The following is a 14787-nucleotide window of genomic DNA, read 5'->3' as shown; positions in this document are numbered from 1 at the left end:
AAGAGTTCACGAACTATCCAAATCATGAAACAGCCTTCGAGAAAATACCTAGAATTCCAAGAATAACCAGAAACACACATCTGCTCGTCGCAAATGAACTATGTACTTCGAGTTTCATACCACTTCAAACAATGCAACACGACCACGAGATGGCTTCGAGCCGAAAACTTCCACTAGTAGTTTCCAAAGCCGATGGTTCGCTGCAGAATTTCCAGCGCAAGAGTCATCGACACCGTTATCGTTATTGAAAAACGTCGCCCTAGGGTGGTCCGGTCTCCATAATATTTTCCATCCACAAAAAATAGGGAGCGAGAGAGAGATATACACGCACATGCACAAAGATAGAGGAAGAGGGCGAGCGAGCGAGCGAGAAAGAGAGAGAGAGAGAGAGAGAGAGAGAGAGAGAGAGAGAGAGAGACGGTAGTGGATGGATATTGAAAGTCGTTCGAACGTATCGAATTTCTCAAACAGCGCGGAGAGAAGTCGCGTCTAGTCTTTCCGTGGTGATTTCCGTTTCGATCGGCTGGCAACGCGTCGCCGGGAGTCAGCGGGCGTCATTCGATCTTCGTTGGTTCCCGTCGACAACGAGGGAGCGTTGCATTTTCCGAAACGGCCAGGCAAGCGGCGCTGGCAGCCAGCGTCTTGTCGATCGCGCTGGTCGTCCTCTATCGTTATCAGCCTCGCGCCGACAGCGCAAGGCGAGCAGAAAGGTAACGAGGCGAACTTCAACGTTCCGGTTCCTTTTTGTACACACGAGCCTCCTTCAGTCCTTGGTTCGGAGCGGCTGGGAATACGAGAACTGGCTGCCAGGGACAGCGAGCGAGGTCGCCGAGAGCCCGTGCACGCCGGCTTTTATCGAACTTTTCACCTGGAGAACGCGCAGCTAGCTTGGATAGATAGCCGGAGGTTCGCTGCTCGCGAGCAGTCGCGTCGCAGTCAATCGCCGAGAGAGAGAGATAAGACCGAGCGGAACAGTTGCCCGGCTGCGCTCGCTTCCGACGGAAGAAAATTTGCAAGTTAGGTGGGTTACGTGTTCTCTCTCTCTCTCTCTCTCTTCGACTTCCGGCGCAAGCTCGGGCCGTGTCCCCTCGAAAAAGAATCCGTCGCGGCTGTCGGCATGAAAAACCGTGCTCGCTCTTGCCACGGCGGCGAACGAATTTCGAATTTAAAGCGGTTCCGATGCGACGACGGGACGTCCTCGACGTCCTCGCTCCGCACGGAAATTTGATATCGTTCGTGGGAAAGTTCGGTTTATGGAGGATTCTCGTGGCCGAGTTTTGCGGTTTAGGTCCCACTGTGACGGAGTTATTAGCGTGATCGCGGCCGTTACCCTGCGGAAATAGGGTTCGTCAGAAGAGCGCGACTGAAAGGCAATATTTTTCAGGGAGTTTCATTGACAGACAACTTTTTGATCATAGTCGGGTTCGCATTATTATTGGATGTATCGAGAGGGTATTCTGTTCCAGAACCTTCGAAAAATCGAGCTTTCTTTATTTCATTTTCTGAAAGTAAGGTAAAGGTATAGTCCTCGCGCGACAAAAAGACATCTTTTCGTTGTGTTCTGCTCCACTGCCGCAGCTAGTAAGAGGGGGAATGTAAACGCAAAGGTGCCTTCTTTTTGCTTATGGAACGATTTTCAAGGGGTATAAGATTATCATGAACTTTATTAGAACTTAAAAGAGTAATCATTGAATTACATTAATTGAAAACTACGAGCATTTGTAGATCCTTTCGAACAGGCGAACATTCGAAAAATGTTGTAAGTCAGGACAGCATCGTGGAAAAGCGATAGAAACTCAGCAATTAGGCGAGCGTAATGGAAATGTTAAATACAGAGCCACCACCAGTCGAAGTTCTTCGCGCGTTTCGTTCGGTTGAAGCACAAACGGACGAAAGCCGATCCGCAAAGCGACGGGTAAATTAAAAGAGAAAAAGAACTCTTCGGGGTAAATACGATTCGTCGAAATCCGTCGCGTTCCGCGGGAAGTGTCACGCGGGTCCGCGTCACGTCGCGCACGCGAAAGGCCATCAAGAAATGCAAATGTTCTCCGCGAAGATCCATTAAGCCCTGTGAAATCTCGTTTTCTCTTTCCGTCTCGGCAGCAACCGAGCGTCCTTGCATTTTAATATTTACATTCATCCGGCAGACGACGCGCGACGGTGGAAAACGAAAGAAGACGGAAAGAAAATAGGCATCGGCCTCTCTTTGTCTCCATTTTCTTCTCTCTCTCTCTCTATCCGTTACTGTTACCCGTGTTTTCTCCACTTCCTTCTCCCTTTCGTCCTCTCTCTCTCTCTCTCTCTCTCTTTTTCTCTTTCTCGCGATAACAGACCATGCTTTATTACATTTTTCTTCGGCAGTGAGGATTCGCAGGCGTTTTTCGTCGAGCACTCTTTCGTCCATTTATCGCGAGGCTCTTTGTGCCTGTACAATGACGATCGATATAATCACATTTGCCACAAGTAGGAACTCAAACCGTTTCCCGAGTCGGAAAGCGAGAGAGAGAGAGAGAGAGAGAGAGAGAGATTCTTCTTTGTTTCATCATACGTCGAGGATGAGGGAGCCAGTTACGCGCGTGTCGACCGGAATAAAAATTGTCGGCGGCAAGCTTTATCCCGCGAAGCTTGTACCTCAAAGCTTTACGCCAGCTTTTGTCGCGGTTTTTATCCAATCCTTTGCCGAGAGACGTTTTTCATTAGTCGCCCTCCCCCCCTCCTCGCAGGTCCTGCTGCCAGTTATCTTCGCGGAGGGCGCTCCCCGGCGAAAGCTCAACTGCTCTTCATCACCGATAGCTCCAATCGGTCGAATTCAATGGCGCGTTTCGTCCTTTACCCTGATTGATCTATCAACATTTCCGTCGTCGCAAGCTGTTCGGTGAATTGTACGATCGCGGGCTCTAAGAATCTGTATTATCGTGTTAAGGGCTCCAATAATTTCACCGCGGCACGAACCACCTGAAAATTATCAGCCGCTCGTGGTATCATGTTCGTGTAACTATCGCTTAGTCTGGGCTGAATACCATTAACACTTAACAGATGGACCGCGTAAATTTATGTTTCTCCATTCCGACTTCGTAAGTCAAGTCAATAACAAAATTATAAAAAGTAAAATATTGATCTTTTTGCAAATTTCTCGATTTCAGCCAATTCATATAAGTCCAATATCATTATAATACGAGGGTCTGTAAATGCCCGTTTATGGTTCGGAGTATTAAGGGTTAAAAACTGAACCTCAGAAGTAGAAGGAATTTGCGTCCGCAGCATGAACCGAACTACGCGATCTCTTCATCATAGACTCTCGCCTCGAATGTCGCAAATTGTTACAACGTTTTCCGTAAATGTAGCGGCGGACGCTCGGGAAAGTTGAGCTGTGAATAACTTCGTTACGCGCGTTCATCGGCGTATCTGGTTCCTTGGCACTCGTTTTTTTCCAGATGCGGTTGAAACGGCCGGAACGGCGAGATCTCGAACTATAGGAGGATTTTATTAAACCGCGCCGTATCGAACTGCAGTTCCAGGATATTATTGTTTCGGCAGGGATATCTCGGGTGCGGAAGGGCCGCCGTGTTCGAGCGGAAAGTGGAATCGCGCGAGCACGTGCGCGCCGATTATATATATGTATATACACATATATACGTAGGAAAGTTGATGGCCGCTTTCGCGTGGAACGTTCGGAAATCCCTGGGAAACTTCGGTGCACAGGGAAGGCGGCGGTGTAACGGTGGGCGGCAGGGAGGGCGGCGAGGGATGGAGAGGTCGCGAGCGTAAAAGGCGCGGGTTCAACCGGCGTTACATGCATTCCGAACTTTCGGGATTGTCGGCCACGTTTTCATTCCCGGTGCTCGAATTTCGTGAGCAAAATATTCTAAGCGTCGTGAAAGTTTCGCGACAATAAAGAGATCAAAGGTCGGGGAGTCTACGCGGGCAACAAGAGAAAGCTATCGGACGCGACACGTGCATACGCGCGCTGCAAGAGCAGAATTATTCGGAATCTTCGGTCGCTAAATTAATGAAGAACACATAGTTTGAAACCGCATAAGCTTGATTAAGCTATATTTCATTTCAGATGCGTGCACGACAGCTTTCACGACGTGGGAGCCGAAGACATAAATTTTCTTTCGACAATCGAGTTAAGAACGAGTTTAAATATTGTTTTACAGTTCCGAAACGACACAAATGGATGAAAATATTTGTGCGTCAAGGGGTTGAGGCAGGAGCCTTATCGTTACATGTACAATTATATATTCTGTCAGCTGAATAATTAATTAGACGTAGCGTTACGAACGTCGCCTGATGCCATTATTTCAATTGTGGCTTTCGGTCATTAATTTGCACTGAAACATATTAGAGCCTAATAAATAATTTGCACTTCGGAGCATTCGACAAATATCTCTGTATTTGCTACAGGGTATTCAATAGCGTCCGACACATTGAAATTCACCTTCCACGTATTTCCAATCGAAGTAAAGTGAGCGGAATCGTTCTGGTTAATTGACTGGATTTTATGGAACAAAAATTCCAATTTGAAACCTCTAAGCTGATCGAATCGAATTGCTGAAATTTAAAACCATACGTCAATGCGACCGAAGTGAAATTCAATTTGAAAGGGGCCTTTGAAAACTTTGGTACCTTTGTACAGTCGATCTGGTACAGATATTTCTCTATGTCCTTTACCAATTTTTCTGTGTTGCCGTAGAAGTATTACAGAATCGCTCTCGGTCCACGTTCCGTGGACACTATTGCGGTTTACGTTTCCGGCAGAAAAATCCCATGAAACGAGATTTACATTTCGATGCTTCTAATTCGCATGATTCATCGAATCGTTCTACGATTAAATATACGCACGGATATTCGACACAGTACAAATCTATTATCGTTACTCCTTTACTGAAATTTCTGCCGTAGATACACCAAAACTGTTGGAACAACACATCTTTAAATTTAGAATTATCTTTTATAATGACTAAAATGTATTGATTCGTCAATAATAATGCTTTGTCTGACTCGTGGCGGAGATTTCTAATAATAACCCGTTAAGTACAAGGTTTATTCCGTCTTTTTCAAATCGGGGAATATCCTGTTCCCTTGGCATGAATATAAAGCGTTGAAATAAATGAGCCGTTTATTTTGAAAGTGGCGAAAATTATTTTGAAAAATCGATATATTAAAGAGTTTGCGTTTTAACACGTTTAAAAATATGGATGCTAACTTTCGAGAAGATTTACTCGTATTTGTTATCTCAGGATACTGAGATATTTTCGGATTACAATTTCACGGAAACATCCAGCGAAAAAATTCGCCGAACTTCGAATCAATTTCGAGAGCACGAGTTCGCCGATTGCGGGATCAACAAACTCGTCAAACACCATCGGACGCCCTTCCGCGCCGCCAGCACCGGCAAAACAGAAAACACCTTGAAAAAGCACTCGATTCCGCATCGACTCGGAGCGACGCGAGCGAACTTGAAAAAAAAACCGTAGCAATTTTTCGGAGCATCTTCGCGCGGATCAAACGCGCCGACTCGCCGGGCGCCGGTAACGAGGCCCCCTTTAATCCCGGGCCGAAACGAGCCGAGGGGCAAGAAAAATGATTGTGCGAGATGATTAGAAGACGCTTATGCAAACGCCGTCGAAATGACGCTCGTCCCGATCGTTAATATCCCGTAATCTCGAGACGAACGAACGTGACTGCCGGCTCCCGCGAGTCTCCCCGTCTTGGAGCTTCAGGAATTATGGATGCGTTCCACTTCCGGCAACGCGCGAAACGCGGAAGCGCCGATGTTAGAGCCCTCCGCGCGTACCACGGCCTTACGGTACACCGGCGTTCCTTCCGGCAGCAGAACGTAGGAACCGACCCGACCCGACCCGACCCGACCCGATCTCGGCCCGCCGCGCCGCGCCGCGCCGCAAGTTGGCAACAGCATCTGGAGCGTTAAGACGAATGAGCGATGTGCCGGTGTCTTGCGGTATGATGGATCGCCCAATACCAGCCAATATGCAGTATTGCGAGCGGAGTGTGGCAAACTGGCATCCATGCATCAAATCGGCGCTAGTCCGAAGGCCTGCTCCCCCGTGTTACGTCTAGGTGCTCGGGGCTCGTAACACGACACCCATCCACGAGGAACCCGGTGTGCGGTCGGGTTCTTGTCGCCGAGCGGCAGCCCGGATGGTCCACGGGCGACCATACGGCGTTATCCGGGCTACACCGGACTCGCATCCGCTATTTTCCATTCTACGTTCCGGCCTTGGCGAATCGATACCGGTCGAGAAATTGTCCGGCGCGGATTTCGTACGGTGTGCGCTTCGTCCGACGATGGCGGTTACAACCAGCACCGGGTTCAGCAATTCTGTGGGTGCGCTTTGTTTCGCCGCGGAGAGGGGAGCCAGTGGGACAGGGATTGCTGGAGATTGTGTGGTCGATTTAGATGATACTGTTTGACCTGATTATACCGGGCTCTATCTTTCCGAGCGACTTCGACTTGCTCCGCAACGACGACGGTCCGTCACTAATCTCGTTCGTTTCGTTCGGTCGTTGCACGGCCGCATAGTGCAGCAAAATAACCATGTTCTGTCAAAATCGAGGAACGTTTGATAGAGACGATACGAAGCAACGACATTTTACGGTGAAATGTTGCAGCTAATGATAGAGGGAATGTAGCTTAAACATTTTTTAATCCTTTGCTCTCGAGGTCGTTTTCATTCAAAGTCCAAAATAGTCCCTTTTGACCTGTACAGTACTTTTATTTTATATGGCTTATATTGCACTTTGTGCATGTGAAATTGAACCTTGTGACTCGTACAATAATTACATTTTTAACAGATTCTTTAAAAATAAATAGGCTTGACAATGTAAAACAATTTTTAATGGTACTTTAGAGTCATCACTCGAGTGCAAAGGGTTAACCTTAGGAATTTATACCAAACTTCTAAGAAAATTGAGATTTGTCCAATACCATGTACGATCGAACAGTGCATGGTATTGAATAAATCTCAATTTTGTTGGAATATTTAAAGTTTAGCATAGATTTTCAAGTCGGAAAATGTTCATACTGCATTCTCACTATTGTCTCCTGTTCTGCAACACTTCAGCTTCAATATAAAAACAATCATCACTTTATCTGACTTCTACTAAAAGTTCTTTGATCTTGACACAACTTCGTCGTTCTGCTAACTTTGCCACACTGTGCGCCGTGCCGGTCACTGGGTCGGCGACGACCGGACTTTCCAAGGAGTTTGTTTAACATACTGAGTGGAAACGGTCTATACTTTGATCGGTTCACAAAGATAAATATTTTATTACATGAAATAACTGACTTTTAGACCTTTGAGGACCTTTTAGACCTGATGTCAGGACTTTAGGATACTTCTACCGAAAGTTGCGAACATGAAATTTGCTTGTTTACATAATCAAAGATATAATATCCATTTTAAGCATATGTATCATTTGATACATAATCCAGTTCTCTGAAGAAGACATATAAGAATCGATTATCGATATCGAGCAATAACTCGATAATATCATTAAAATATCATTACTGCATCGAAGTGTATGCTTGCAAATTACAACCGTAATCGACAGATATGTTGTCGGTAATCGGTACAGTTTATGGTCAGACGAGTAGAATAGGAATAGTTTATGATCGGACGAGTAGAATAGGAACAGTTTATGGTCAGACGAGTAGAATAAGAACAGCGTATGGTCAGACAAGTGGAATAGGAACAGTTTATGGTCAGGCGAGTAGGATAGGACAGAGGATAGGACATAGTAGAATAAGAACAGTGTATGGTCAGACAAGTAGAATAGGAACAGTTTATGACCAGACAAGTAGAATAGGAACAGTTTATGATCGGACAAGTAGTACAAGAACAGTGTATGATCGGACAAGTAGTACAGGAACAGTGTACGATCAGGCAAGTGAAATACGAATGACTCGATCAAACAAGAAGCATCAGAATTATATTTTTAATAAAAGAACTGTAATGGTGGTAGTTGTGATAAACGTGAGAAATCTTCGATCAAACAGGAAAAAGACACTTTAAACAGATTTTTTGAATCGTCGTATCTCGTTAGTTATGACTTTGTTCCGGTAAATAAACAATGCCGATTAAAGAACATATCTTGCACGCTTGCATACTTACTATTACTATATAATAACATAATGAACACAATTAATTATAATAGTAATGAATTATACCGATGGTGCTATATGAATTTATTCATACAGTACTCGTCCTCGCCCAGCACGCTTGTGACTATCTCGAAGAGAACACAGCCAATTACGTCTATGAAACGTTACATCGTGATGCGTATCGAAATAAAAGCCCACCGAATATCGTATCACGTGTAAGCCGAGCCTCGTTATACATATCGATGTAAGAACACGCGCAGGATTAAGCGGCAGAGTTAGATATGTTCGGGACTATTGTTACGCGTAATTGGATAGGAGATCAGGGCCGTAGTGTTACCCGTAACGATGCGTTACGTGCGGTTCATTTGAAATGCACGAGATAGCAGTTTGCTCGCACGGCGATCGCGATCGCGAAATTTCTTCCCGAGGTGTCGTACGAATTCACCTTCGCGCAATCACGCTTTAAACCGCCGTAGCTCGCGCGACCAACCAGGGTACAACAAAAAGGCGACGTGTAATTATTCCATTCGCGATAACCCGACGGAACGGCCGCGCTTATTCCAGTTTATTTTGAATTCGCAGCTTTAATTGCGGACTCCATGGTGTCTACTAATTGTGGCCGTACAACGAATTCGTTTTAATAATACCGCCGCTGATTGCCACGTTGATACTCGCGAAGACTTTCATTCGCATCGTATTTTCCCACACTTTAGGGCCCCTGTGACTTCGTCTCGCCGTGAAGTCTACAGAAAAAGGAACACTCGGCTAAATAAAAATCCTTTCAAACCCGTTCGCTGCAAGGAAGCCGGCAAACAAACTCATTAAATGGCCGCTATCCTATAAAATTAACCCTTTCAACTGTCATTTACGTTTCAGGCTTATCAAGATCCTCTTCGAGATTCGTGGAGCTATTTATGGAACTACGCTTTTCGAAAACGATTTTTATTGTTATTATTATCTGCAACGAAGCACGTCGATACGAACGTAGAGTAATAGCGAACAATTGCGACCTACAATATACCATCGCAGGTTTTCAAATTTGGCTGTCGATCGAAACGTTCGCTACCAGCCGTGACATGTGCAATTCTCGTGATTTTGTATTTCAGTTCTATATTTTGCGCGTAGTTTTTAAAATAACCTAACGCATTGCTGGTATTCAGAAAATGTGACTAACAAGATCGTACGAATTTTGATATTCAGCGAAGACTGTTTACTGAAACAAACGTCCGATAGCGAACGCGTCGAAAGATGTTCTACACAATCGACTGGCGACGTTAATAGAAACGCGAGGGAAATCCGATTTTCAGCAAAATTGTACCCGAAGTTTCGCATAGTTTCGCGCAGTGATAACTCGACGCAAGAATCACGCAACTTTCGCTATCAACAATTGCTTCATCGTCCAGATATGCGAGAAATCGCCCAAGGGAAATAGCCCAGTGATTCGAGTCGCGGCGACCGATTTCGCGCGTCGCGAAGTCACGATAAGTCGTCCGCGGTATTTAGCTGGCGCTTCCTGCCGCGCGGAATTACGAGTTCAAAAAACATTAGCAATTTCGCGGAGCCAACAGAGAGAAAACAGAGAACTTTTAATGGGCGCAAAATTAATCGGCTATTCCGCGGTGCCGTTAGGAAGCCATAAATCCGTCGCTAAAAGCGAAACTTTTTCCTTAAAAGAGTTCCCGACAAAAATTTATGTCCGACCCGCGAAATAGAGTTCTTCGCGAGACCGGTATCAAAGCCGGGAATCGCGAAAAGACGCGGAAAGACGGAAAGAGGAAGCGCGGGCGAAGAGAAGCGTAAAAGGTCGATCGCTCACCGAAACGTCAACGTAGTCAGCGGCCTGTAGCTCTTGTGGCTGTTGATGTCGTGCATAGGCGTGCCCCAGAAATCGTCCTTCAGCACGCTGGTCCAGGGTGTCTGGGCCAGGACGTCCTTGTTCCTCACCACCGCCGGTATATCGTCGTGCACGAAATCGCCGCCTAACGCGTTCAGGTAGCAGCCAACGGCGACCAGAGCAACGGTCGCGTAAATGCACCATCCAGGCGGTTCGTTTCCCTCCGCGTCGTTGCATCCGCTGCGACCGGCCCTCCTGCTGCTCGTCTGGCAGCAACAACCGTTGTTGCGTCGTCTCATGACTCGCTAACTACCGCCGTACCAGAACACCGTACGGCCGCACAAAAGGGATAAACGTTCTGCCGCGATTGTCTGGTATAATCACTCTCATGGAGCCAAGTACGCTTTCATACGCCGCTATCTGCCGCGCTGATAAATCCCGCCCGAACAACCGGCTGCTCGCTGTGGCTGACCGTTCCACGGCTCGATCGCTGATCGCATCTCAATGACCGCGATGCCGACGACATCGACGGTTCTTTTCGCCGGAACGGCCGAAACGTCGCAACGATCCCGTTTATTCCGATCGAGAGCACTTATATCGAGATTCTCCGGCTCGAGGTTCTACGCGACGAGAACTACGGACGATCGCGGAACGGTTTAATGGCCACCACCACCACCACGGAAACACCGCGCGTTTCGCGAACGAAAGACGACCGGATCGCCCGTGCCCGGATATTATGACAGACCGATGACAGTCGGTTGCACTCTTCCATCTACTTGGGACAGGCTACTTTGAGCACTCGTTGGCCTCGCGGCGAGCTTGACAAATGACTGCAGCGGTTCATTATTTACCTCGGACCCGGCGTTGTCCGGTGTGTCCGTTTCGAAGAGAAAACCAGGTCTCACGGCGAGAGCTGATTGCTTCGCCGCAGATAATAGTTCTCGCGTGGTGCTTGTTTGGCTGGGATTGTCCCCGCGGGAGGCAACGCTCTCTCTCTCTCTCTCTCTCTCTCTCTCTCTCTCTCTCTCTCTCTCTCGCCCCCTCTCTGTTCCCCCTTTTTTCCCAGGGCCGGCTCTGTGCCCTGTGAAACGATGTAACAGCTCGTTACGGTGGCCGGTATCTGGTTGCCGGACCCGACACCGCGTCACCGACCTACGCAAACAATTTAGCGAGCTGTTTGATAGCGGCGAGCGGGGCGCGCTTGTTGCGGACTCGTTTGACCGGAGAACCGCGCCGACAAAGAAATCGCAAAACTGAGCTCTCGCGTGCACCGAGCTCCTAAATTCCCGATCGCCGACACAAAAGAAAACGCACTGCCCGCGAAAACGCGACAACGAGCCTCGAAGTGTTCCGCGCGCACGAGTTTACCGTGTCCTGTCGACGAGGCTCGCGAGCCTCACGGGCTCGGTGTTGCACCCGCGACGCTATTCATCGGAACAGGCAAAAAGGGCGCCGGTTTAATTGCATGTTCCGCTTAACGCGCCACCGGAAGGGCTTTCGTTTTTCCGCGGTCCGGTGTCGAACAACGCCGCAGGGAGACTGCTATCGACTCCGTTCTTGCTGCTTGTCGTTTCCGCGGCTGGACCTCGCTCTCTCTCTCTCTCTCTCTCTCTCTCTCTCTCTTTCTCTCGTACTCGTGGCGTGTTCGCGTTATTTGCTTCCGTTTTAATTCCGGGCCGGCAGCTTCCGGTCCCACGGTCCGCGGTACGGCTGCAGCCCGCTTTGCGCCGCGGCCGGCGAACCTCGCGAAATTATGGAAAACGAGCAGCGACGGCGGTAACAGCTAGAGGACGGGTGTATGACCCAGATACACGTCGTCGTGGCCGGGCTCTCCTCTATTGCCGCGACTTTACTATGCATATAGATCTATAGAAGCGGTCGTATCTGGCCGGAGGCGCAGCTTCGAGAGTTCCTCTGCTGTGTGGCTCGTCCACCTCTTCTTTCTTCCTTTCTTTCTTCTCTTCCCCACCGACCTAGCCCTTGCTACCGCGCGCCTGTCTGTCACTGTTCACCCGGCGTTGCTCCCGGTATGGGTGCTTCTTTCGAGACAGCCCGCGACGCGGACTCGGTAACGAATCTCTGACCCGGTGTCGAGCTCCCTCCACCTCCCTTTTCTCCTCTCTACGTTCGAAAAGGGAGCACAAACTCGGCGACACCACTTCTCCCGCTCGGGCTCCAGGGGAAACCCGGTGACGCGTAAACGGCAGTCGACGAGAGCCGCGTCGCGCGTCTGGCTACCGTCTCGTTAGCACCCTACGACACTTTTTTCCCTCCGTTAACGAAGTGTTTACACGCCACGGAGCCAGTTACACCGTCACAGCTGGCTCAGGCATCCGACGAGACCGGTCGCCGATCGATCGATCGATCGATCGATTCGCACGCGATCGCTGCTGGTCCCCCTCCCCAAAGTTTCTTGAGGTCACTGACGCGCGATCTAGATCGCGACGCATGAACCACGGGACGTTTCCATTCTACGAAACGCAATGATTTGCGTGTAGAATTCTCGAGCGTGTTTTACGGATGCGGAACGGTGAGTTCGAGGTCGCGCGGTTCGGCCCCCGGCTAGAAGAAACACACTAAACGCGGCATCATCGTCACTGAACGCACCTGTCGATGGAGAAAGGACCGCGAGCGTGCGGCCACGCGGCGATCGAGCTCGGGCAGATCGTCGCGACGACGATAAGCGCAAGACTAAAGGACGACGGCATCCGCCCGGTTATATACCCGGCGCACTCTGACCCGCAAACCGCGCCCGCGCCCGCGCACCAGCCGCGCCAGGGCTTTTCTCTCCTGCCACCTACGCGACGCTGTCTCTCCGTCTCTGTCCCTTTTTTCGTCCGGCTTTCGTTACCCTTTGTCGCGCCCAGCGCCATCGTCCTCGTCCTCGTTCACCGCGAGAGGACCATTGTTTGTTTACCTGCATCTTCCCTCGGAATCCCTCTTCGGATTTCAAGCTGCCCCGACCGACCGCTCGTGGAAATCATGAATACCGACGATGAAGGCGGTCTCGGCCGGTGATCGAGTTCGTTCGAAACGGCGGATGCCGTTTCTTGTTGATGTTGCGCACGCTGGGTCAAGGTTAACATCTGATAAGCGCGGATAAGGCTGCGGTCGTCGTGGTCGCGTTTTATGGAGAACCGACCGTACGGGCGAATTTACCGCGGCTAACTGATAAATGAATCATCGCGCGTGCGGTTGCGCTCGATGCGTTTCTTCGTTCGAGAGGGACCGAGGGATTTTTCTGTTTTCTTTTTTATTTTTAAAGATTATAAAAATTATTATTTAAAAAGATTATATATATATATATAATCTTTTAATATATATATCTTATATTATTATATAAGATATAATTAATATTACGTTCTCTTTTTAATCGGAATAAAATTCCGATTTCATTCGAAATGTATTTGAAGAGAATTTTATTGCTCTTTCTCGACTTATTTTTGCATGTAGAATCACCCCCTTACTGGTTGTACCACGATCTTCCGAACACCCTGTATATAATATATTATATAATATATAATATACATATATAATTAATATATATAAATATGTTATAAATATTATAGAGAATTCTGATTTAGGAGATCGGAATAATCGGGGCTCTACCGTATCCACATTTTATTACCTAATTTTCAGTGATAAATAGTTTTATTGACTATAAAAGTTCAAAGCTCCTCGTCACTCGCAGTTTCTTGCGATCGAGCGGCCACGTGTTAAAGCACTCTCCTGAACCTTAAAGCTTAATAATGCACACCGTCGTTCCACTACTTATTACATCGCGCTTAAGCATCTACAATATACCAGGAAGCGAACGGAGAGGCACGCCGGCGAGATAAATTTTTCATTCATAATATAACGGGGCTCAGAAGTCAGCGCGGATATGTAATTATTCTTGGTTATTGCCCTTCTAAACGCTCATCCAGGATTACGGAGGATCGAACAGTGAAGCGAATCGCGGCACTCGATTCAGTGAACGTAATGACGATACGAGGCTCGTTATGACGACGATGATGCGAGCGGTAAAGCGTTACAATACCGGGGGCGCGCTTTGCCGTGCCGATGGGGAACACTCGTTCGATTATGCTTCTTGTTCATCGTCGGCGATTTGTGCATGGAGAGGCGGTCGGACGCGGAAACCGGTCGATTTAGCGCTACGGAACGGCAAAAGTCGAATTACGGTTACGGTAAATTGCGGACGGGAATCGCTGCCGCGCCGCTGTCTTGGTCCATGGAAAACGATACCACCTACTCGATACTTCGCGTCGACGAAACATCGCGGAAACGATCGCGGAAGAAAGGAGTCGCGGTATACGAATCGATATCTATCAGGCTCGTGCATATGAAATATCGACTTTTCTTTCGGTAAACAACAAAAACTCCGATACCTATTTATCCATCTTTCCTTCCTAAATTCTTAAACATTCGCATCAGATTATTTCAAATACTTTGTTATTTTTATTTCACAGATAATATGGAAAATTCACTTTATTCCGATTTCAACTCAAATAATATAGTTACGAAACAAGTATAGTTCTATGACAGAAAGATTCACAATTTATGAGATAACGTCGCAATCAACGCGCTACGCTCGTGCTAGTTCTCCTTTAAATAATATTCGCTAGTCGGCTGTACATAGACATTGTAGCATTATCCGTACGGCCAACGAAAGAAATCGATCGGTTGGACGACGACGACGATTTTGTCGTTCCGCGACATCTAATTTGGACATAGCGTGCTTCTTGTTCGTCGTCGGTGATTTCTGCACGGAGAGAAGTCGCACGTGGCCGTACGTGGGAACACCGGTCGATTTAGCGCGACGGCG

At 47.9% G+C, this 14787-nt stretch overlaps 1 protein-coding gene across 2 annotated transcripts in view; it reads right to left on the bottom strand.

The window, feature by feature from the left end:
• The window catches only part of LOC117224539 (protein O-mannosyl-transferase TMTC1), a 285088-nt gene extending 272425 nt beyond the window's left edge, over positions 1 to 12663 (bottom strand). For both annotated transcript variants that reach the window (XR_013034148.1, XM_076524657.1), the window contains exon 1: positions 9945 to 12663. Coding sequence is in view for 1 of the 2 variants with exons in the window: in XM_076524657.1 (XP_076380772.1) it covers positions 9945 to 10261 (317 nt within the window). In the remaining variant the exon portion in view is untranslated. The remainder of the gene's footprint in view (positions 1 to 9944) is intronic.
• Between the last annotated feature and the right edge of the window lie 2124 nt (positions 12664 to 14787).

This window comes from Megalopta genalis, chromosome 9 (genome assembly GCF_051020955.1).
Source record: "Megalopta genalis isolate 19385.01 chromosome 9, iyMegGena1_principal, whole genome shotgun sequence".
In the NCBI taxonomy this organism is placed as follows: Eukaryota; Metazoa; Arthropoda; class Insecta; order Hymenoptera; family Halictidae; genus Megalopta; species Megalopta genalis.
This window is presented reverse-complemented; position numbering and strand designations above follow the sequence as displayed.